This window comes from Branchiostoma floridae, chromosome 9, assembly GCF_000003815.2.
Source record: "Branchiostoma floridae strain S238N-H82 chromosome 9, Bfl_VNyyK, whole genome shotgun sequence".
Taxonomy (NCBI): Eukaryota; Metazoa; Chordata; class Leptocardii; order Amphioxiformes; family Branchiostomatidae; genus Branchiostoma; species Branchiostoma floridae.
Genome location: NC_049987.1, coordinates 13,412,077 through 13,434,810, shown reverse-complemented (window position 1 = coordinate 13,434,810; position 22,734 = coordinate 13,412,077). Strand labels below are relative to the sequence as shown.

General features: G+C 40.6%; 2 protein-coding genes across 2 annotated transcripts; both read left to right on the top strand.

The window, feature by feature from the left end:
• Window positions 1–5,744: 5,744 nt before the first annotated feature.
• LOC118423494 (neuronal acetylcholine receptor subunit alpha-7-like) lies at window positions 5,745–14,703 on the top strand. The gene is made up of 12 exons (XM_035831664.1): window positions 5,745–5,991; window positions 7,757–7,887; window positions 8,197–8,241; window positions 8,623–8,732; window positions 10,449–10,646; window positions 10,770–10,833; window positions 11,160–11,296; window positions 11,578–11,714; window positions 12,025–12,160; window positions 12,470–12,572; window positions 12,786–12,911; window positions 13,429–14,703. Exons 1-12 carry the CDS (start codon window positions 5,922–5,924, stop codon window positions 13,594–13,596), a joined length of 1,425 nt encoding a protein of 474 aa, XP_035687557.1. The 5' UTR covers window positions 5,745–5,921; the 3' UTR covers window positions 13,597–14,703.
• A 1,837-nt stretch (window positions 14,704–16,540) lies between these two features.
• LOC118422172 (acetylcholine receptor subunit alpha-type acr-16-like) lies at window positions 16,541–22,437 on the top strand. The gene is made up of 7 exons (XM_035829689.1): window positions 16,541–16,645; window positions 20,065–20,195; window positions 20,485–20,529; window positions 20,812–20,921; window positions 21,363–21,560; window positions 21,835–21,898; window positions 22,297–22,437. Exons 1-7 carry the CDS (start codon window positions 16,588–16,590, stop codon window positions 22,435–22,437), a joined length of 747 nt encoding a protein of 248 aa, XP_035685582.1. The 5' UTR covers window positions 16,541–16,587.
• The last annotated feature ends 297 nt before the right edge of the window (window positions 22,438–22,734 follow it).

Sequence of the window (22,734 nt, the reverse complement as noted above, 5' to 3'; positions counted from 1 at the left end):
TGAAAAAGAGTGGCCGGAAGTTGTATGTTTAGTTAATTGTCTATGGCTTTATGAACTAGTCAAAACAGTGGAACGCTGACCCTTCTGACGCATATGTCAACTTTATGATACCCTGACGTCATTACGCATTAATGTCTGTTAAATTTGTCACTTTGAGTACGTGGCGTAGACACACCGGTGTTATGAAAAAGAGTTTGGTCGAAGTTGTATGTTTAGTTTATTGTCTATGGCTTTATGAACTAGGTCAAAACAGTGGAAAAGCCGCCCTGACTTCCTTCTGAGCGCATATGTCAACTTTATGATACCCTGACGTCATTACGTATTGATGTCTGTTAAATATGTCACTTTCAGTACGTAGCGTAGACACCCCGGTGTAAATAGAAAGAGTTTGGTCGAAGTTGTATGTTTACTTTATTGTCAATGACCCTTTCAATTAGGTCAAAACGATGGAAACCCCGCCATGACCTCCTTCTGAGCGCATATGTCAACTTTATGGTACCCTGACGTCATTACGCATTGATGTCTGTTAAATTTGTCACTTTGAGTACGTGGCGTAGACACACTGGTGTAATCTAAAAGAGTTTGGTCCAAGTTGTATGTTTGCTTTATTGTCAATGACCCTTTCAATTAGGTCAAAACAGTGGAAAACCCGCCATGATTTCCTTGTCAACTTTATGGTACCCTGACGTCATTACGCATTGATTTCTGTTACATTTGTCACTTTGAGTACGTAGCGTCAACACACCGGTGTAAATGGAAAGAGTTTGGTCGAAGTTGTATGTTTACTTTATTGTCAATGACCCTTTCAATTAGGTCAAAACAGTGGAAAACCGGCCATGATTTCCTTGTCAACTTTATGGTACCCTGACGTCATTACGCATTGATGTCTGTTAAATTTGTCACTTTGAGTACGTAGCGTCAACACACCGGTGTAAATGGAAAGAGTTTGGTCGAAGTTGTATGTTTACTTTATTGTCAATGACCCTTTCAATTAGGTCAAAACAGTGGAAAACCCGCCCTGATTTCCTTGTCAACTTTATGGTACCCTGACGTCATTACGCATTAATGTCTGTTAAATTTGTCACTTTGAGTACGTGGCGTAGACACACCGGTGTAATGAAAAAGAGTTTGGTCGAAGTTTTATGTTTAGTTTATTGTCTATCACTCTATGACTTTTTGAATTAGGTCAGAACAGTGGAAAACCCGCCATGATTTCCTTGTCAACTTTATGCTACCCCGACGTCATTACGCATTGATGTCTGTTAAATTTGTCACCTTGAGTACGTGGCGTAGACACGCCGGTGTACTTCAAAAGAGTTTGGTCGAAGTTCTATGTTTAGTTTATTGTCTATGACTTTTTGAATTAGGTCAAAACAGTGGAAAACCCGCCCTGACTTTCTTTTGACCGCATATGTCAATTTTATGGCACTCTGACGTCATTACGCCTCGATGTCTGTTAAATTTGAGACTAGTAATACGTAGCGGAGACACTCCGGTGTAAACAGAAGGGGGTTGGTTGAAGTTGTATGTTTAGTGTATTGTATATGAATTTTCAATTAGGTCAATAGCATGGAAAACCCGGCCTGACGTCCTTCTGACCGCATATGTCAACTTTATTGTACCCTGACGTCATTACGCATTGATGTCTGTTAAATTTGTCACTTTGACTACGTAGCGTAGACACACCGGTGTAATTGAAAAGAGTTTGGTTGAAGTTGTATGTTTAGTTTATTGTCGATGAAGCTATTAATGCGATTAAAATGGTTGAAACCCGCTCTGGCTTCCATATGACCGCATATGTCAACTTTATGGCACTCTGACGTTATTACGCCTTGCTGTCTGTTAAATTTGTCACTTGAAGTACGACGCGTTGACATTTTAGTACACTTGAAATGAGTTTTGACAAACTTCTATGTTTAGTTTAATGTCGATGAGGCTTTTAGTTCGGTAAAAAATGTAGGATTTTGCAAGGCAGTAAGAAAGGACACTCACTCCGGTAGGTGTCGCTGTTAGAGGTTTATATAATTTTGTTGTTTTTTGTTTAACTAAGAGTCCCGACTTTGCCATAGCATAAGTATGTGGTAATCCAAGAAATGTCATATTCTAGCTTCCAAAACGGGCCATAGCTAGCCAGAAATGCGTTTGAGAGGACATAGAAGTGATTGCAATAATGCTGTACTTTCTCCCCTACAGATACAATGGTACAGTCTGGCCCCCTCTCCCCGGCCTACTCTCCCCGGCCTGTCCTCCCCATATGGCTGGCACCGGGAGCGCTCCTTACCCCACTCGAACATTCAACAGGTGGTTGTGTGTGCACCTGCTGTTCCATAATTTGAGATCGCACATATTTGCGAAAGGGAAACGCAAGCGAAGCACATGCAACTGTTACCAATGAGGAAAATATATAGATATTTACTCAACAATCAGTTATGCATCTGCACAGGGACACTTTTCAAGAGAATGATCAAGAATGAAATTTCAACTTGGAAACAACAACACCGCATTGAAATGTGCCGCGGCCGATTTGGCCATATATGTATTGCACTGCATTGTCACAATTGGCAGAATCTCTCGTTCAATGTTCACTAGTGTCTACAGAGATCTGGACATATTGTATTTACTCCCTAGCAACTGGTAGCAAAGCTGCAGTTGGACCGCCAAATGGATCTATACAGTAATGAAAATATCCGCCAGATGTCTCTTCTGACGTTCGACCGTGGCAGTGTTCAAGTAACGTTACAGCATGCAAATGGCTGCTTATCTGCTTGATCATGCGGTTTCTGATCATGTGAAGGCTTCTATGAGAAATATTCCTATTTCAAAGATCCAACATGAACGAAGTCGTTGATTCAATGCAATGCTATCTTGGTAGTGCTTGTATCAAGGACTCTAAAAAGATGATCCAAAAAATCTACTCATTAGTGAATAATGCCTATAGGTTGCACTTTATTTGAAATTTACGGATTCTAACACATAATGCATGTGTCGTTCATTAAGTGGCAAAGCTTTGTCCCTTACAATGATTGTAACGTACCATAGTTAAACACGACTCGGCTAAATAAACTCTTGATTCGCGGTAGAAGACGTGACTATTTCGTTTACGTTTTATTCTCGACACTAGATGTGCTTTTGTATTATATAACGTTATATCATGTGGTGAAGGATGTTTGTGAGAGAGTGGTCAGGAAATTTCGTACAGAATTTGACTTTTACTTGGTAATACATGTATACATTACAGACCATCGGCTCCTGACGTCAGCAGAAAGAACCTGGCACGGTCCCTAATCTGTACTAATGAACCTATCACCCATTCTCTCCTACTTACAATAACACAATAAGGTCGGCCCCCACGCAGTCTGAATAGAAAGTAACTAATATGATTAAACAAACAGCAACAGCCAAAACAAAGGGCAACAGGCTGGGTTAAGGTGGTTTAGTTGACGGTACACGGTGGTCATGTGTCCAGGGCCCTTGTGGGACAGTTTTGTATCACCTTGATTGATGATTGGATACCCGTGCGCTCAATATCAGTCACATGATCGTCTAAGTCACGGTCCAGTTCATGCCATGCAGGTATTGACGCCCTTGCGTCATTTGTAAAACTCTTACGGAGGATTTTCTCCGCTTTCTTCCTCCGATAATTTTTCATGATGACAGGTCACGACATGGTAAAAGCCGGGCTTCTAGGAAAAGCCCCCTGTGTTGCTGGCCTTACAAAAAAATTATTTCTTCCTCTCTCTCTCTCTCTCTCTCTCTCTCTCTCTCTCTCTCTCTCTCTCTCTCTCTCTCTCTCTCTCTCTCTCTCTCTCTTTCTCTCTCTCTCTCTCTTTCTTTCGCTATATCTTTCTTTCTTTCTTCCTTTCCTTTGAGTGAGTGAGTGAATGAGAGTGAGTGAGAGTGAGTGAGTGAGTGAGTGAGTGAGTGAGTGAGTGAGTGAGTGAGTGAGTGAGTGAGTGAGTGAGTGAGTGAGTGAGTGAGTGAGTGAGTGAGTGAGTGAGTGAGTGAGTGAGTGAGTGAGTGAGTGAGTGAGTGAGTGGGTGAGATTCAGTCAGACAGTCAGTCAGACAGTCAGTCAAACAGTCAGTCAAACTGTCAGAAAGTCAGACAGTCTGTCAGTCAAACTGTCAGAAAGTCAGACAGTCAGTCAGGCAGCCAAACAGTCAGTCAATCTATCAGGCAGGGAGGCAGGCAGTTAGTCAAACAATCAGTCAGACAGTCAGTCAGTCAGTCAGTCAGTCAGACAGTCAGTCAGTCAGTCAGTCAGTCAGTCAGTCAGTCAGTCAGTAAAAAAGACTTTTCGCGCTTCGGACGAATGAGTCTGCATGCAAATCCTTTCACGGCTGTTACATAATTGTCAGAGTAATCCTACTTGCCCCACTGGAAAGAACACCTCACCCAGTCACGGGTTACTGCCCCTGAAGGACCTGTGTGCTGTAACAGATATACAGCCGGCTTCTGCCGTTCCGACGGCTGCACAAAGGGGGCGTGTCGTGTGTGGGTTACATAATACAGAAGAGTAAATACGGGAGTACAATAATTTTCTATCAACTACAGTTTTTTTATGGTATGTGTTACAAATACAGACCCTTTAATGCCTCTTCTCGTGAACGTAATCTAGAAGAATTTCGAGAGAAAAAGAATTTCTATCACGTTGGTGAATTATCACATCCACATGCCTCTGGTAGGCCTTTAAGTGCACTCTCACTGCACTTGCGTCAAGCTTGCGTCACTTCGGGGTTCGAAAGATGCTCAACGAATTTCAGGCGAATTTTCTTACTTTCTGTGTATTTTGTCGTCTTCTAAGTAATGCTTTTACGTATTACGCAATATCTAAATTATTTTCAAAAAATCGGAGAAAATAACAAAACAGTGACGCAGTAAACGAACCCCACAGTGACGCAAGCTTGACAGTGACGCAAGTGCAGTGAGAGTGCACCTTTAGGCTGTCTAAATGATGATAATTTTTATTCTTATAATGTTATGTCTGTAGAATATTATTTTATAAAAGTCTTTTTATGACAGATATTCTTATCAGTATTTCTATCGTCACACACCTGGGACTAAAGTGTTTCTTGTTACCATTGTCCTCTCCATATTACTAGTGTCAGCTTTGTGCGGTGTCTTCTCCCTAGTATTGTATTCACGCTAATCCTCTTGTAAATAGACTTGACTAACAAAAGACATTCAAAGCTTGCTGTCATCTTTAGAAAACACAACAGATAGCAGTGGTTTTAAGAGCACACATTGTGGAAGAAATTTTCTGTCAACATGAATGAATTTGTTGCTAACATTAGAATCCTATACAACGGTTGAGTAAGACCTAGCTAAGGGTAGCTTTGTCAGAACTCCCTGTCAAACTCTCCGGCTGCCTTGTTTTCTTTCACAACGTTGGGCACACGTATTTAGCATGTTTGTGTTAGAACTGGTGTCCAAAATGAAATAACCAAACATAAACAAATAAACATGAGTGCGAACAGCTTCGTCATTCCATTTCTTGGGCCACAATCAGAGGTCAGCACTTCGGCAAATATCGGACCGAACACGATCTGATCGGTTTTTCTCGGATGACGCAAGGCCTACAAAAGTGGGCATATCGGTAGTTAATTACGCTGGCGTATCGGTGTCCGACTCTGCATAACCACACAAACACAGTTGGTCTTCAATGTTTTGTTTCACCACGACAGAGAGGCGCCTGACAAAAGACTAGTTTGTGGGTTGAAACTGACTCCACCACACCCTGGCGAGTCCAACGCATTTGATAGATGACCCTTTGGAAGCCGATGCCAGTGTAGGTGGTCATGCTTGTGTGTGGCGGAGATTTCTGGTCAGATTGAGCCACATCGCGACACATCCTGTGAGCGGACAGTACCGGACAAGGGTTGATAGTGCTGGTAGCGTGGTCCAACTCTCCGACAAGCGGCATGGAGAAGCATACGGCCGTGGGGTTGGTTCTGTTAGCGCTGTGTGTGTCCACGGCGTCAGCTGTGAGAGGTAAGAACGTGACGACAAGGTTTACGTACTTCTTTGTCTCCTTTTTAAGCCAGCATCTCTTTGCTTTTATGTTACACACTAGCGTCTGTGGTCTAAAAAGTAGGTTAAGATCGCAAACAACATCTTTACAACTTTCTAAGATCAAGGATTAAGGCACATGTGTGAGGAATGAGTGAGTTTAAAAATGTAGCCTGGGATCTTTACAATCGTAACTGTTTACAGACCCAAATCAAACGTAAGCAGAACTATCTATGTCATGTGGACATCTCGTTTTTCGTTCTCACATGGTTTACTTCACTAAGATTTAGAACTGAAGATTCGTTTTTGCACGTCATATTGTCCAAATACAGAACTACCAGGGTTCACACAGTTTAGTAAAGTTGAGTTTACGTTGTCACCCGAGCCCTGCAATGTGATAGTTAGCTCTGGAAACTCCAGATACAGACAGTGCCAACAATGTATGTTTATTTGTTGACGTTTCGTCTGTGAAGTAACGCAGAACTTCCTCAAGTGGAAAAAAGAACAAGTTTGGTGATCAGCCAATAGTTAGGAATCGTTTAGATACAATTTAAAAGCTTTCCTGCTCTTCAAATATAGCGAAAAGTTAAAAAAACTGATGGTCAGTGCTTTATGTAATCCTTCTGTCGGATTAAACGTTTTACGGTACAAACGTCATATTGTTATGAGTAAACAAGAAGGGAACATTCTGATCTAAAGAATCGACATGGTCTGTTTAATAGGGAAAGACAAAGACGAGGGCTCTTTATAACAACGTGTACTTGTAGCTCAAAGTGATATTCACACATAACTCTAATTTATAGGGTAATGATTCACGTTACATCATAAAAGGTGAGACAACATGTCTAGGGCTTGATGTTTCTGGGAAACTGCTTGTTGAAGACCTTAGGGTCGGTTGTTTATCACTGTTCTCACATCTCAATACTTTATGACAGTTAAGAAAGCCAGTTGCAGTAAAGAGGATTGGTTTTGCATTTATTTGCAGCTGTGGCCGTCTTAGCCGGAATCGAGATAACTAATCACCATACCACGTCACGCTATGGTTATAGTAATATCAGGATAATCAGAAGGTTCAAGGACAGATATGATGTAGATTATTCACTGTTTGATAGAAACATTACACAGTTAACAAGCGCAAACGTTGTGTATTTAATACCATACTGCCGTAACTGCAATAAGCAAAGAATGAACCGCCTAGGCAGTTTACCGAACCTAGTAGGCTCTATACGGGACTTGACAAATTCACATGAAGAAGCTAGTATGAACCTGCTACTGAGTGATTCACCTTTCTTATCCCAATAATCTAACAAGGACAATATTGCTTTTGACCAATCCTTATATTCAAAAGTTGATATTAAATACTTCACACTGGACTGAAACTGCCTACGCTTAAATCCTTCCGTTGCATAATATGCCATGACTTTGTATTAGCTTTGTCCAACCAAAATATTTATTCGCTATTGCACTTGTGTTCGTCAGTGTCAGTTTTCATTTTCATTTTTCAGTGGTGATGCTGATATCATCACTGTATAGTGTCCTATACCTTTCCGTGTTAATTATGAAAGAAAACCAAACAAAGCTGTCTTTCCTCATTTGCTTGTTTCCATCGTACATGAATAACTTAGACGAGCACACTTTGCTCACGGAGTTTCTTTCTAGTTTTTAGAGCTCTCACGTCTTTTAGAATAGGACATGAAAGATCCCAAAATAGCTTTAAGTTCCATTTACGACTCTTCTATATTTCCAGGTTCATCGTACGAGGCCCAGTTGCTAGAACACCTTCTGACTAACCACGACTCGGAGCCGAGACCGGTGCTGAACAGCTCCCATCCCGTCACCGTCAAGATAGACGCCGCGCTGGCACAGATCATCTCAGTGGTACGGACTTCAGAATCTTCTTTAGTTTTAAGTCGTTGCCATGGTTGTCATCGGAGTTTTTAGATTCTTTTGTAACGTAGTACAACTTGTTGTTGTGTTTTTGTTGCCCCCAATGATTTTAATTTTGTTGAAATGTGCCATTGTCAATGATCATCACAGTGGCGCGGACATCGGAGTCTTCTATAGCCTCAAGTCGACACAATGGTTGTCATCTGGATTTAGAATATTTCTTAGCTACGTAGTATAGCTTGTTGATTTGTTTTTGTTGGTCGTAATGGTTGTAATTTTGTTGAATTGTTATATTTTCAGGATTCAAAGAACCAACAGATCACGGTGAATCTATGGTACCGGTCGGTAAGTTTATTTTCTTTTTCTTCAAAGTATAAAGATTTGCAACTTTGTTTTGTGAACTGTACTTCGCTATAGTGTCTTATATACAACTTTATAATTTTCATATACGAGACTTTGTATATTGTGTGGCCTCTCAGAGCTGGGTTGCCATATCAAGGATGAAGACTTAGATCTGATTTTTATCTCCTGTATAACTTTTGTTTTGTTGTTTGAACCTTTGTCTATTCATAAAAGCTCAAATCGGCCTGCAGACCACTTTTCATTGTCAAACAAAGTATATGTTGAGTTCTCCGATCCAGTTCATGTTCTCATACCTTAATTATTTTAAGGATGGCGTCAAAATACAGGTACAGGATGATTTGATTGCGATCTCTATTTCTGCAGTACTGGACTGATGAGACGATGGCGTGGAACGAGTCTGACTTCGGCGGCGTGAACGCCATCAGGGTCAGCAGTGAGAAGATCTGGCGCCCGGACATCGTGGTCTACAACAGGTACGTGGTACTGATAATAAGGAAAGGAAAAGAAAGGGATCTCGATCCAGTTTTATCTCTCTGAATTCTTTCACTGGTCGTGACGGAGAGGACATGTACTAACAGTATTAACAGTCTTGTTTTACCGGTGAAATTTCTCTAGTTCTTTTCCACAAGCGCAATGAATAGTGGACAATAGCTTAATTTTCACAGGACTACAACACTTTAAGGTAGCGTGCATGTCGGGTGAGCGACACAGTCGGAATCGAACTCACATCCTCTAGTTCCAGAGGCAGGGACGCTTACCACTGGACTACGCATAATGTACTAGTATATAACGGTAGTTCCTTACACAAAGTCGGAATAGCCCTGAAGATGCTAGTGGACATGCGTTCTCCTTTGTTAATGAGACACTTGCAAGCTTGCGATAATTTATGATTCAAAAGAAGACAACTGGCCAAGGCTACGTGTCAATGATGATACGTCGTAGGTGTAGAAGTTCCTTACACAAAGTTGGAATGGATAGACCTGAAGATGCTAGCTTTAATCCAGACATGCGTTCTCCTTTGTCAACAAGACGCTTGCAAGCGTGCCTTTAATAGTTTAAAAGATAAAAGGACACAACTGGCCAATCGAAGTTACAACAATTCTCTTACAACGAGTTACAACGAGTGCCCAAGATGGTCCATTTTTTATGCATGATGATTAGGGTATGCCGTGGACAATCTAGAAGGTAAACTAAACCTCTGAGAACTGTCCACATTATGTATTTGCTAATCCCACCTGAGTGCACAATGTAAAGTAATCCTGTTTTGCTGAAAATGGAACTCAAAATCATAGATTGACGCTATACACTATGACGATATAATGACATCCATGCATAAGAGTACTCTGAGTATGGCATATTGCCAGCCATATCCTAACTGGGTCAACATGCGTAATGCATTACTCCCTATTCATCCATGGCGCGACCTGATCTGCAAGGAGTTGTTCTCCCCAACAATACCCTGGGTATCACGCTTAGCACGCTTAACTGCAAGTGTTGAATACTCCTGAAGTCTATCTGTTCTATCTGTTATATGGCTATTGTAAAAGATGGGATCGACTTTGGTTATTTTAGTCGGGAAACCGAAGACACATTTTGAACTGAAGAGACGATGTAAGTTAGAGCGTCCATTATTCGTTACAAAGCCTCGTACTCGGCCTCTGCATTCAGGCAACGAAAAAAATAAAATTAACCTAGTACCCCAAGATATCTGCAGTACCTGTCTACTACACAACCCTTACGTAGATAGTAGTAGAAAGTTAAAGTATGGCTTTGGAGATTCAAAACACTCAAAATATTTTTGTATGTGGTGAGAAAGCATACATCCATGAACATAGATACGGTAAAGATGCAGTATCATTTTCCATTCAAAGTCGCGAATACGAACATACACATCTCATGTTTTCAGTCATGTTATATCAATATTACATTTTTGCTTTACTTACATCGTAATACATGTATAATACTATGTATTGGTTATTCCCAAGTTGCTATGATTTGTATTGACTGGTATATGCGCTAATGTTAATTTTTCATTAAAAAGCGCCAAGATAAGGCGATATGTTACCCCTGGTAAAATAAATGAGCAAACAAACAAGCATATGAACATATATAAAAGCATCAGTAAGATGTAGTCAAATCTATGGATAATGATGTCTAAAGAATGATGTTGACTCCTTGTTGTACCGTAGCCTGGGAGCCTACTCGGACGCCTTTGCGGACTCGGAGGCGACGATCTACTCCAGCGGCAGCCTGTCCTGGCTGTACCCGGTCATCCTCACCTTCACCTGCGCCATAGACGTCACCTACTTCCCGTACGACGAGCAGACCTGCGAGATGCAGTTCGGATCATGGTCGTTCGATGGCTTCAAAGTGGACGTCCACAACAGGTATTTATTTTCCTCTCAATTATATGCAGAATATAAGTTCACTAAAGGTTTGCCCATTGCTAAATGAGTTATATATTCACATGTTCTATTTACTGATTATAACCACTGTTAATTGTTCACCAGGTCAGCTGCGCCTGACTCCGGCAACTACCTGGAGAACGAGGAGTGGGAACTGGGGAGTTATACGGTGAGTAACATGACGTATATACATACATAACATACATAATACATACATACATACATATATAAACATATACAGACATTCTTCTTGTTTGTTTCGTCCTGGCGGACAAAATACATACATACATACATACTTACGTATACACATACATACATTGCATACAGTGAAAACACAGATACACACATATGCATATACGCACATACAGACACACATATGGCCACATACTCACAGAGACAGAGACATACTGTGACATACAGTTAGTAGTACTTACATCCCGTGCTACCTGACAATTTCAATGAAATAGTTAACTATATTGTTATCTCGTACTTCAGGTGCGACGTGAGGAGTTCTTCTACGGGTGCTGCCCCGAACCGTACCCCGTGGTGACCATGTCCATTTTCATCCGGCGGAAGACACTCTACTACAACTACAACGTCGTGGCGCCCTGCATTCTCATCGTGTTTGTCAGGTAACAAGCGATGTCTTCCATAAGAAAGGAGAGATACATTGTAGCCATGAAGAAAAGATTTTGTCTGTGCCCCCTTTTAGCGGGCGCAGACAAGACTTTCGCGACCATGTGTTGAAAATTACGAAGCGGCGAATGGCCGCCATATTGTTGACGTGAATGACAACTATTACCACGGTCATCTGAATTCAGTGAGCAAATCTTCATACCGATTTTCTCGTTTTCAAAGTTAGAAAACTTGGATGGCAAAATTATGGATGATCTTATGAAATTGTTTATTCCAGCTTGTTCGGGTTCTGGGTGCCGGCTGAGTGCGGTGAGAAGCTGTCCCTGGGTGTGACTATGTTGCTGTCACTGGTCGTCTTCATGCAGATCGTGTCACAAACGTTACCGGCGACGTCAACATCCGTGCCATACATAGGTAAACTATCATGTTACAATTCTAAACTTTATATCCGTACACAAAATAAAGCGCTTGCCAACAAGCTTTCGATCAGTCCTCTAATCCTGATCTAGTTGAAATGACCCAAGGCCCATGTCGCACATCCAGACTGGAAGTATGACATCAGCAATGGGTCAAAGAAGCCTGGAAGGTATGTTCCTCTTCTGGGCTTGTGGCCCTTCTAACATCACTGCTTCAAAGTTATTTGGCGTTTTCATTTCGTAAATTATTTCGCATCTTCACAACATGTCTGTGATTAAAAGTTTTCTTGATAACACTTCACTTTCAGCTCAGTTTTTCGGAGGCACCATTATTCTGGTGGGAGTGTCTGTGTCGCTCTCGGCCTTCGGAATCTACTTCCACTTTCACGAGCTGAACCTGAAGCCGCCGCCAACATGGCTCAGGAGTGTCCTCTTGGTGGACGGGTAAGTTCTAAAGGTTTAGATTCGGTGGTTCTAAGAAGTCATGCGTTAACATTAAATGATGTGTCTAGGATAAGGATGACATGAGAGAGGGGGGGAGAGAAAGAAAGAGAGGGGGAGAGAGAAAGAGAGGAGATGGAGATGAACGCTGGATAAATAAATGTCCATACCTGCAGTGAAAAAGGTCCTAGGTTTTAATAACTTTAAAAGATTGACAAATGAAATAGTTGAAAACTGTAGAAAGATTAAGACAGGTTACGAAAGCAATAATGTGCAGAATGAACACGGTGAACTTACGTCGTTTTTTTGCAGGTACAAACCATGGCAACTCATGAAGAACAGGAAGAAGAAGAAGGTCGAACCGACCGTCATCGCAAATGAGGGCCTCGAAGTGGTATCCATGGACGACAAGGAGGTATTAACTTACTTGACTAAAACAGCCTGAATTTCTCGGTAGAATTTGCTATTTCCTAAATCGTGAATGTTCCGTTGAAGAAAATTTGAAAGATTGCCGTCACTGTAACTAGAAAATGTATCTAGCACCAGTCTGATCATGAAAGTGAAATGTGATATGTAGTAAAAGTGTGATACTGATAATAATCTGTATGAAAACATTATAATCTTACAGAAGGAAGCGGAGATGAGTGGAGAGCTGAACGCCAAAGTGTCTCGGTTCGGCCACAACGGAAACAACAACTCCGGGATGGGGCTGACGGTCACCACTCACATGGAGAAGATCGACAGCAACGTCGAGGTCGGTAATATGTCGTTAACAAGTTTTCATCGGTTAAGGTTTCTTTACCAAACACGATAGTTTACAACATATCAGTAACGCAAATTAATTCCATGGACATGGTTTTATCCCTTCTAGAAATATTTCTTGAATTGTTGTCATTGTTGTCTTCCTTTGAGCTGTCAGGAAAATCGACCTTAGGCATAGTGTGAACCTAACTAGACAATGTTACGTTAGAAGTATGACATGGCACTGAGCTGTTTTAGGTCTACGTCACATTTCCAAACCGGGGCCTGGCCGGGCAGCTTTCGAGAACGAAAAGTTTGATATAAAAGACACAAAACTACACAAGACGCAAAAAGAATAGTCGTGAAACTATTTGTGTATATTCTTACGTGTATATTTCTATTTTTCCTTTCCACAAATAGCCCGGCCGGGTCCCGGCTTGGGAATGTGACGTTAGCCTAAAAGATGTAAATGACAATCACAATGTACGATGTATGCCTATGCTCATTTTCTCAAACTCTCCCAACGCTAGGCCCTAAGAAAGACATCTGACGAGAACGAAGAGCAGGAGGAACTGCGGGACATGTGGAAGACGCTGGCGGTGCAGCTGGACAAGGTGCTGATGGTGGGCATCCTGGTCGCCTTCGTGGTCATGACCGCCGCCATGTTCGCCTCCCTGCCTCCGGGAATCCTGCGCTGAAACGGGCACGGGATTCGTCCAGAAATTCGGTTTATTTTTTTTATACGCTCGGTGTTTGCGCTTAGAATTACAACAACTGTATAAAACCGTTGTCAACTGCGCTTGCGCTACTGCGTGACTAGATATTCAAAACAGCTTTTGTGCTATTGATATGACATAGACAAAGCGGTCTTCGTCAACTGACGTACGAACAACATTTTGGCTACCATAATCATTGTCTGATAGAATAATTGAGTTGAATGCGTATTGTACATAGCACAAACATTTGCCCTTAATACCGCTTGCCAATTTTTGCATCGTTGATTTGCCCATTATGTTTCAATACCATCTTTAAACACCAGAAAAGCCGGAGAATCTTGCCGTTATCCATTAGTTTGTCTGTGTTGCGGTGCTTTTGCAGAATGTACAGCTATAAAGAAGAAATAATGTCGATGTCACTGTAAGTATTAGTTATCAGGTTTTCTTCATATGATATCATTACCACTCGGTGTTAGATAAGCTCTACTTGTAGGGAGATTTGCAAACAACATCAAATGCTTTTATATTGAAGATTTTAGTGTAGAATAGAAAAGAGAGGGATTCGAAATAAGAAAATGAAAATGACTGGGATACCCCCAAAAAGTGGATTGGCTCTCTAAAATACTTAAAATATCCAGCAATGCGAGAGTGTGTTGTGTTATCAAGAATGTGTTGGAGTAAGATGGTATAAGCACTAGTTTTCTCAATGGCTATAAATCTGTATATGTATATGAAAATATTTTTTATATTACACAAATGCTGCTATAAAAGTTTAATGCCGTTAACTTAGAAAATAAGTGGTTGAGTCAAAAAGAGTGAGAAACTAGACAAGTAAACACCCAGGTGATATTGATAATAACTACATTAATGTACATATTTAAAAAAATGTAACTGTCATATCGCTACGTCTTAAATTTGAAGATATGTTTATTTTGCTTTGTTCAGGATATGTTGGCGTGAATGTTATTTTGACAATTGCCATTTATCAATTGCAGCGCATTGGTTCTGTTTGATATCCTGATTTTGTGTGATCTGTTTCTTTGTTTGTGATTAAATTTTTCTATTAAAAGTATTTCTTTTACAAGATGACCCTTGTAATATGTGTCTTATTTATGCATATACTATACATTTATGTTTGTAATGGAATAACCACTAGCCATCTTATCATCATATGTAATTGTTTTTCATAGTCAAAAAACAGGTTAAAATCAGATATAATTTGAACTTTGACACGAAAATATACTCCACACCCTCACAGTCCTTTTGACTTCTACTATATGTACTGCATGAAAAGGTGCTCTTGTATGAATGAACAAATAAATAAGGTTTATTGCTCGAGAGTCGCACATGGTATGAGACTTATCAGTAATTCAGTTTTTAAGCTGTATCTTTGTAATATTTTTTTCTGACCCTTACCGCCTCTCTCATGACCTCAGTGAAAAGCGGCCTGCAGGCCGATCTGAGCTTTTCACGGATAAATAAAGGTTCAAACAAACAAACAAAGAGAGACTGGTCACTACGGGTTGAGGTCACTGTGATTGAGGTTGAGGTTCTGGTTTCTTAGTCTGTACAATGAGCAACAACTCCATTGTTTCAAGTCGCACATGCACACATCCAAGATGGCGTGTTACCAGTGACCAATGTGTACTCTCCAAGCAGAGGTTAGGCTCCGGTTGTTTTTTAACGTTTTTTAGTCGTTTTTATCGGGCTTTCTATTTTTTTTTATTATATCTTGCTGTGTCAAAACCTAACCTCTGCAGGCAGTCGCAATTTTCAAAGCGCCATAAACCTAATCACTTCAGCACATTACAGCCGCTTACTACTCTCCAAGCAGAGGTTAGGCTCCGGTTGCTTTTTAACGTTTTTTTAGTCGTTTTTATCGGGCTTTCTATTTTTTTTATTATATCTTGCTGTGTCAAAACCTAACGGCCGGACACAACAACAACAACAAAAAAAAGACAAAATGGAAAGCCCGATAAAAACGACTAAAAATGTTAAAAAAACAGCCGGAGCCTAACCTCTGCTTGGAGAGTAACCATTGTGCTGATAACCGCATATTTTAGACCTTTCTTTTGTTGCGAGTTCCTCAACGAATACGTTTCTATGGTGTGGATTCGGGACAAGTTACAAGTCACTTGTGCACAGCGAACTAAATGAAGAAAAGGGTGAAGAAAAACTTGTCAAAATAACTCTTTCATGTAGAGAAATCTATCCTTGGTACAAGTAACACAATCGGTTTACTTTTATCGCGGGAAACAATGCTCTTTGTTGACTTTGATGCCACACTACTAGCTATGACGTTCTAGTAATGCGAACGATATACCACTTCGCTAATAGGGTACTACGTAGTTAAATTCTTTTTAATTCGACTCTTATAGCTTCTATTTTGAGGAATAATTCTAAAACCTAGCTTTGATCTTACTTCTAAATTGATGTACCTAAGTGTCATTCAGAAATCTGTAGCAAAAGGCATTTCAACTCGAATAATATCATATGTCAGAGGTCACGTACTAGCAAAAACCTCCTAAACTTACTGATATGAAATAATATTTTGTTCGTAATGCAGATTATACATCAACTTAATTTCTACACGAGTGTAGAGACATTTGTGTAAAATGTTGAAAACTTCTCCACAACAAAGCTACATCACTGTTGCCTATTTTGCGAATGATTGATCGATATTCGGAACCTGTCCAGCTTAAATATTTGCTAAACCACACCAATCCCTTCTCGTTGGAAATACGACCTACCACATAAACATAGCTTTACAGCCAAGCTCCGGAGTATAAATATATACTGTAACAAGGTTCAGGCACATTACACGGTGATTGGTTTAGAACTGTTGGGGGTTCGTTGAAACAACAATGGTACAATACGTCTAGGAAGGGGACACTGGATGGAGGATTGATTACATGTTACGTTGCGTGTTTGCAGACACAGTATAGTGAGACAGTAGTTGCAGTAAGTGGTGACATGGCGAACTGTACAGTATATCTACTCTGTCTGCTCTTTGGAGTCACATATGTGCAGGGTAAGTCGGTTTCTCTATCAATATGCAATTCTAGAAAAGTTTAGACAATGTATGCAAATTCCTCTTGTTGGTCACGAAGAGTATAGCTTGTGGTTGTAGGATGAAGTATTCAACTACTCTCCCAAATCACTTGATGTCCTGCCTACTGACGTTAAAACGTACAACCGATTTTGTCGGTTCCTAACACACTTTGTTTAAGTCCGTACCCCAACATTACTTTCTGTAAGTATGTGCCAAATGTGGTAGCACGCTGTCTGATGTAACCTTACGTTACCTGAAGACACTGTGGTTCATGCAAAATTTGAAAATGTAGAGATCAGACCTTAGTATATTCCGTTTATACTTTTTGTCAAGTTTCCATACATATGAAATTGTCTATAGTCTCCAGCTAGTATACATCTTAGACGGACATACTTGATGTCTTATTTGTAGAAGTAAGCTAAGATCAAACAGCCCCGTTCCTCTTGAGTTGACTTGATTAGAAAGGTATTACTTACTAGATGCATAGACAGGAACCATCATGTAGTATTCCCGATCTTTCTTCATTCTTGTTCATAAACAGAATAGTAAAGAATTGCACGAGAAGAAGGATACAAGAAGGTAAAGGCGCAATGTTTTGGAAAGGGGATATATGGATACGTCTGTGATATTCAAGTAACATGCAGTTGCCACCTAGACTGATCAAAGTACATAAGGAGGTTACATGTTGTAACCTGTGCGTATGTTCAGCGTAAGTGTTGGTGAACAGGATACATGTAACTAAAGATGTTATACATGGCTTAGAGTAAGGGTAACTTGGTTGGATGTTGAAACGGATCCAGGTCCTTTGCTGAGGATTTCGAAATTACCGCATCGATCATTTTGCGTGGAAACCCTTATTCTGCGCAGAGAACATGTTCAGTTGAAAAATAAATGAAATGAAAATAAGCGCTTAGACTGCCAGCATCCATATCCGATTCCGAGGAAATAACTTGTCAAGAACGCTTTCATTTAGTCAAGGTGATTCTCACCAGCTGGATTGAAACTCTTACAGGAGAAACTGTGTCACAGCTTTGTTGCTTAGTTGAAGAATTAAGCCTTAAAGCATAGAGATCAGAATGTGCACATGTGTCTTTTGATATGATAGGTGATGAAGAAAGTAGTAAAGTTAACTTTAGAATGGAGTATAGTTGTGGGAGAGGATCGATAAGGTTTAAGATACGAAATTTCTCAGCAATATTCAAAGTGCATTGTCCTTCCGTACAGAGATACTCAACTTTTATGCGAATTAGGGATGTAAAATAACCCAGATGAATCCCTATCAAGATGTGATCTGTCATGGTTTTTTCATCTATTGTACTAATGGCATCGAAGCTACACGTACTTCGTAGATAGAACCTTATTTATGTATGTAACAAGCATTGTAGGCACTCATCATGCCGGTACACAAGCCCATAGCTCAAGCGAGACGGCCAAGGCTGAATTTTGTCTTATTGTAGTAGCTATGAAATCTAAAACTTAGCTCGTGAGCGACGACAACCATTATAGTGAAAGAGAAGGGTTCACATTTCACACCACACCTCCCATGGCGTTTACTCTCCAAACAAAGTGGTTTTGATGCAAGGGTCTAGTTTTGGGAACACAAATGGGCAAAGAGAACCTATGGTTAAGCCAGCCTTACAGCTTTCGATGCGCAACAAAATGATAGAACAGGTTGAGCAGGCTAAGCTTCTAGGAATGTTGATGGACCAGCAGTTAACCTGGGCACAACATCTGGACAAAGTAACATCTAAAATGGCACGCGCACTAGCAGCACTGGCTAAATCTCAGGACTTTTTCACTAGAGACACGTTAAAAACTGTTGCTCAAACACTTGTTCTGAGTCACATGGATTATTGTGCATGTCTTCTGTCTGCAGGTTCTCAATCTAATTTAAATAAACTACAGACCCTGCAAAATAAGGCTGCCAGGCTAGTACTTAATGCAAAGTACACTTCCAACACTGATGACCTACACAGAAGGCTGAACTGGCCAAAGGTAAACGAACGACTCTACACCAGAACCCTCACTATGTTCCACAAACTCCTTACAGCTAAGAAACCAGAAGCTACCTACAAGAGACTACACACAATCAAAAACACCCACCGACACAACACACGCCTAGCACAAGGGGGGGGATTCAGACTGTCCAAACCTAAAACTTGCGCAGCAGCCAGAACTTTCCTGTATAGATGTATTAAATCCTACAACTCATTCCCACAATACATTAAAGCATCTACACCATCCATGTTCAAGCAACACATCAAAGACAGACTAAAAACACAGACACAACACAAACCTCTACAGAAATGGTGGTAAAGATATTCATTGACATCTATGTATATAAAATTATGTATAGAATTTTGACACTGACCTCTGACCTCTCAGCTACTTGAGACTTATTTAGATTAGATTTAAGCGTTGTTAGGTGTAAATAAGTAATGTGTTAATGTTGTATCATGTAATGTGTTTTTGTAACGACTCCAGGAAGATTAGAGATGCAATTTCAATTGTAATCACTAATGGAGATCCGTTGAATAAACAATAAACAATAAACAATGGTATCGGGAAAAAACAACTAACAGGAGCTGGTGGGAACTGGACACATTTGTTTGGAGCAGTGGGTCAACTTAGGGCAGAAATAATGTTCTAAAATAGAATAGTACGCTGTTAGCATACCTTCAAACCTGAAAACAATTGGTCATACATGTACCTTGAGCCTATTGTTTAACTAGAGGGTCATAGCTGTCCGTATAAACAGCATATCATGGTGCCTTTCTACACAGTAGAATTTAGCACTGTATCTTACCATCAGACATACACGTTAAAATCGCAGTAGTGTTTCAGAACATTCAAGAACATTTCATGATCATCATTCCGAATACGGTTTTAAAGTATGGTACAAGCTATAAGCAAAGGCATGATGAGATATTATGTTATATGATATGCTATGATATGAGACATGATATGAGATAAGATACAAAATGACATGGCACGACGTGGTACGATGCCATATGATAGGGTGTAATGCGAGGTGACGTGATAGGATATGATGCGAGATATGACAACACATGACACATGATATGACATGAAATGACATGATATGATATAATATATGACATGATACGAGATATGATGCAAAATTACATATGGTATGATATGATACGATACGATATATGATATGACATTATATGACATGATATGGTACGAGATATGATGCAGTATGACATAATATATGATATGATATGATATGATACGATACGATACGATACGACACGACACGACACGACACGATACGATACGATATGATATGATATGATATGATATGATATGATATGATATGATATGATATGATATGATATGATATGATATGATATGATATGATATGATATGACACACAGCTGACTCCTGGGAGACGCAGTTGCTGGCTAACCTGACAGCGGACCATCAGCCGGAGGCGCGGCCGGTGCTGAACCACACTCACGCCGTCTCCGTCACTATAGACGTCGCGCTGGCGCAGATCATAGCCGTGGTGAGAGATTCTGTTCTATTTCGGGAGAAATGTGGTAAATATCATTCAGTGTGCACTAATTGCACTGAACCAGTGGGTCTAGTACAACGTTGTCTTATCTGAACTTGTGGTACTGTGCATTAAAAGGCAGACAACGTTACATACTAGTATTTGTGCGTATCTAAATTATGTCTATTTTGTCCCTAATTTTGGATTCATATATTAGGAAATTGTATTATTTGTACATGCCAGAAGTAGCAAATGTTATAATGGTTTAGTCGTCCAAATCACGCTTTCTCTCGTCCAAAAGGATTCAAGAAATCAGCAGCTTCTTACCAGCTTATGGATTCGAATGGTAAGTACGAGAACCACCTGCATTATTCATCTTATAGTAACCCTTGCATTCAGTCTTCTGTTGAACAACCAAACGTTAACATTCTAACCCATAGATTACGATGGTGTCAGGCAGTTTTACCATGTTTTATATCTTCCTTTGTCTGTACCTGTACTCGGGGTCCTTGGACTTTATCCTGGTCACAATGGAGCCCAGTTCCTAGACTATAGATACATGTATGTATTTAATGTGTCGTTTTGTTGGGGGGTGTTCTAATGTGATGGTCTTTCCTCCCTTGACCAGTACTGGACGGATGAACTGATGACATGGAATCCGGCTGATTGGGGCGACACCACTGCGATCAGGATCGGTAGTGAGAAGATATGGCGTCCTGACATACTGGTGTACAATAGGTAACTAATGATGCAGTTTCAATGAGGAAAAACCTGACCCAACTTTCAGCTAAACACCTTCAGTTTGCTTTTCTTAAATAACGTATGCCATGAAACTGTGGTTTGGTGTTGTGTTATTTCTGTAATGTGTGGTGCACAACAACCGTTGGACCACAATGTATTGTGTTGTTGCAATTTCAGTAAAGAAACCGGTAAACAAATGCTGATCATAATTCCAAGACTGTGCAATACTGTCTGATAATGTGCATTTTCATGTCAATAGTGCCAGCGCGTAGTGCCTGTATGACTGCGTAGTTACCTAAATAAGTAAGCACTTGTCATGTCATTCAGCAAGCAACGGAATCATTCAAAGCCCAAAGTAGCATAGTTCGTACTATGTTGTTTCTATCATGCTATAATGGTTACAGCTATGTTTCATTCAAGCTTGTTTTGTCCATGTAGCCTGCTGCCGTATGACAGTAATTTCGAAGACTCGGAGGCCACGATCTACTCGGACGGCAGTGTGGCCTGGCTGTTCCCACTGACCATGCTGTCCACCTGCTCTATCGACGTGACGTATTTCCCGTACGACGAGCAGACGTGCAGTATGCAGTTCGGCTCCTGGTCCTTTGACGGACTCAGAGTCGACATATATAACAAGTAAGTCTGCGACGAATTGTCTTTGTGGGCCTTCGTACTTACGCGCAGTGGCGTATCATTGTCTTGTGGATGCATGCGCAAGTATCGATGATGCTATCAATAGAAGGAATCCGACAAATGAAGTTCTGTTCCTATCCAGCGCTCTATCTGTGGTCTAACCTTTGGATATCACAGAAGGTATATTCTACAGTGTAGGTAAAAGTAGGGTTCTCCTAGCCTTTATAATTTTGAGGCCGCAGGGGCAGTATCATGCATCATATCTTGTTTGTTTCAGATCTGCCACCGGAGACATCGGTAGCTACAAAATCAACGAAGAATGGGAACTGGTGACCTTTAATGTAAGTGTTGATCTATAAAACTGTGACATCCTAGGCTATAGATGTGATAATCGTTGAGCAAACATTCATATCATTATTTCTACAATTTTTATTTACTTCTTGTTGAACTTGTCATACTTTGTATCTAAATTTTATATAAATTATCATGTTCAGAACTGCACCTACACCAGAGGAATCTAATGATTCTAAGATAAAAATACCTGAAGATGCTTGAAGATTCCTTGTTGACGTGATGTTACTTACCCTCCTGTCACTCACAGTACTTCTTATTTCCCCAGCACAAATCCAACCTTGTTTTGAAGCCATTCACTGACTTTGCTGTCACAACTTTTGCTTGCAATGATTTCCATGTCTGAACTGTTCTAATTGTGGGGCTGATTATTTTTATTTCTGTCCAGGCCCGGCGTGACGTGTTCCTGTACTCCTGCTGCCCCGAGCCCTACCCCAGCGTGACGTTCAACGCCTTTCTCAGGAGGAGATCTCTCTTCTACAACGTCAACGTCATCGCGCCGTGTTTCCTCTTCGTAATGGTCAGGTAAGAAAACCTTTGCAATGGGTACTTCGTGAACTGCACTAGCTTTGCCTTTGAGAGCCTTGTCAAGATTGAACACAGGGAACAAGCAAATTTTGCACGAAATGTGAAACAAAACATTTTCACTATTCATTATAATACACAGCTATATACATTGGTGGGTATGGTACTACTTTCTTTCTAGAGGATGAGTGCGCTCTTGCCGATGGAGATTTCATGATATCCTGAGTTGCAATAGCCAGCCAGTCCCCTGGCTGTCACTTGACTTGGCAATTTTAGCGAGATGTGTAGGTGTATGTGTTGC